Genomic DNA, 2,039 nt, shown 5'->3' with positions numbered 1-2,039 from the left:
AGAGAGAGAGAGAGAGAGAGAGAGAGAGAGAGAGAGAGAGAGAACATTAACAGAGAGCGGAAGGGGGGAGGGCGAGGGGAGGGCGCAGACAAATCCGCTGCATGCTTATTTACCTGCAAGTCGTCGGCTCCCGCGGCGGCCAGCCCCAGGCTGGGGCCTGGCAGGAGTCTTTGATCTGGGTGCATTCCATACTGAGAGCCATGGCTCATGAGGGACAGGTCGTGGCGGCGGTAGGCATCGAGGCAGCCCAGCTCCCGCCTCTGCTCGTCCAGGCAGGAGGACTTGAGCGCCCGCGCATTGTGCAGGTTAATAAAGTCGGTGGGCTCCCCGTGGTGAATCTGCTGGTAGTACTGTTGTGAGTGGTGGAGCGAGTTCAGAGAGTAGGCGTCGGGAGTGACCGCCGGGTGGCTGTGCTGGAACTCGTAATGGAACGACTGGTGATGGAGCGGGGTGTACTGGTGGTTAGTGGAGAAGTAGGGGGACGCAAACTCGGTGCCGGTGGTGGAGTAAGTTAAAGGAGAGGAGGAGGAATAGGCAACCGTGGAATTGGCTACGGACTCCAGACAGCCAAGCTGCATCAAACGGTAGCTGTTTGATCCGTCGTGACGTATCTGGAAGGAAGAGGGGGAAAGGGGAGAGCAGAAAAACTTGAGGTTTGTCATTTTGCAACCAAGGCGCCACTCTCCCAGAGTCGGGAGCTTTCCCTGGCTCTCCTAGGAGACCGAGAGCAAGCAGGCTGGGTTCGGGAGAGATGCCGGGGCTCAGTGAGCTCCTTCACCAAGCAGACATCCAGCACAGTTGAACTGGGGGTGGGCGGCCTCGTCTTCACAGTGGAGAGAGCGGGGTGGGGGTAATCCCCCACCCTATATAGGTGGGGGCGATATCACACACGCAGTCACAGACAGACAGAAAACAGACAGACAGACAGACAGACAGACAGACAGACAGACACACACACACACACACACACGCTCTTCCCTTCCCAACTTGTGCCTGGAGCTAGGGGTCCAAGTCAGGTTTGGAGGTGATTAGGGTCTGCGGGGAGCAGGAGAAGCCACAGGCAGAGAATGCTAGGCTGCACCTTGCCGCTCCAGCAAATCCTCGAGCCGAAAACGCCCGCCTGACCACGCGGAGATGTTCAGCCTGGGCTGCTCAAAAATATCATCGTCCACATATATAATTATATATATTAAATATATATTAAAAATCCCAGTCTGCAAAATTCTTCAGCTTGCTGACTTCTGTATCCGTCTGTATCCCATTCCTTGAATAAGCCCCTTTCAAAAGGGGTACGTTTTGCCCCATCCCCCATGTCCACCTACCGCCCCCCATTAGTCCCTTTTCTTTGCTTTTCCGAGAATCCTTTCTGTGTCTCTAGTTTTCTCCTCATCCCCCCCTTATTGTTAGGATTATGTTTCTCCCTCATTACAGCAAATGGTGCTTATCGTGGAGAGTTGCCCTCCCTGGCGACAGATGTCATAACGAACTTTCTCCCTTCCCTTCCTTAACTTCTCCCGAAAGCCAGATTATAATTAAACGTAACGGTCCAATATAGATTAGAGGCAGGGGAAGCTGCCACCACAGCCGTCACCACCGCCGCCACACACTCACACACTCTCACACACTCACACACACGCGCGCGCGCTCACAAAAAAAGTAATAATACCTCCGCATCGTGGACTAGTCCGGGAAAGGTAGTTGACATGTTGGGTTTCTCCAAAAGCTTACGATGCAATTTCCCCCTCCAAAAAAAGAATCAGGAAAAAAATCCAAAACTTCTTGTATTTTCCAATTTTTTTAAAGGAAAAAAAATGCTCTGTAGATACAGATCTAAACTGTAATGGTTTTGCCCGGATCGGATAGCTCCTTGTCTCGTACCCACTTAAAAACCTGTAGGAACAAAATTTTCCCTCTGCACAAAAGCAGCTCCCTGGACCAGATTTTGTACTTGCTGAGAATTTCTTTGGCTGATGTCGTAGGTCCCTTGGTAATATAGAAGTTTTGAAAATTAAGCATCAGCACTGAGAACGGGAGGACAA

The 2,039-nt window shown here is 51.8% G+C and overlaps 1 protein-coding gene across 1 annotated transcript in view; it reads right to left on the bottom strand.

The window, feature by feature from the left end:
- Tfap2d (transcription factor AP-2 delta) overlaps positions 1-1,705 on the bottom strand; it is a 52,717-nt gene extending 51,012 nt beyond the window's left edge. Inside the window, exons 1-2 of the mRNA XM_005369560.2 lie at positions 1,667-1,705; positions 114-611 (exon numbers count right to left, since the gene is read on the bottom strand). Coding sequence (XP_005369617.1) covers positions 114-611; positions 1,667-1,705 — 537 coding nt within the window. The remainder of the gene's footprint in view (positions 1-113; positions 612-1,666) is intronic.
- Positions 1,706-2,039: the final 334 nt, after the last annotated feature.

This window comes from Microtus ochrogaster, unplaced genomic scaffold (assembly GCF_000317375.1).
Source record: "Microtus ochrogaster isolate Prairie Vole_2 unplaced genomic scaffold, MicOch1.0 UNK52, whole genome shotgun sequence".
Lineage (NCBI taxonomy): Eukaryota > Metazoa > Chordata > Mammalia > Rodentia > Cricetidae > Microtus > Microtus ochrogaster.
Note: the sequence above shows the minus strand (reverse complement) of the source record. Positions and strands in the feature narration are given on the sequence as shown.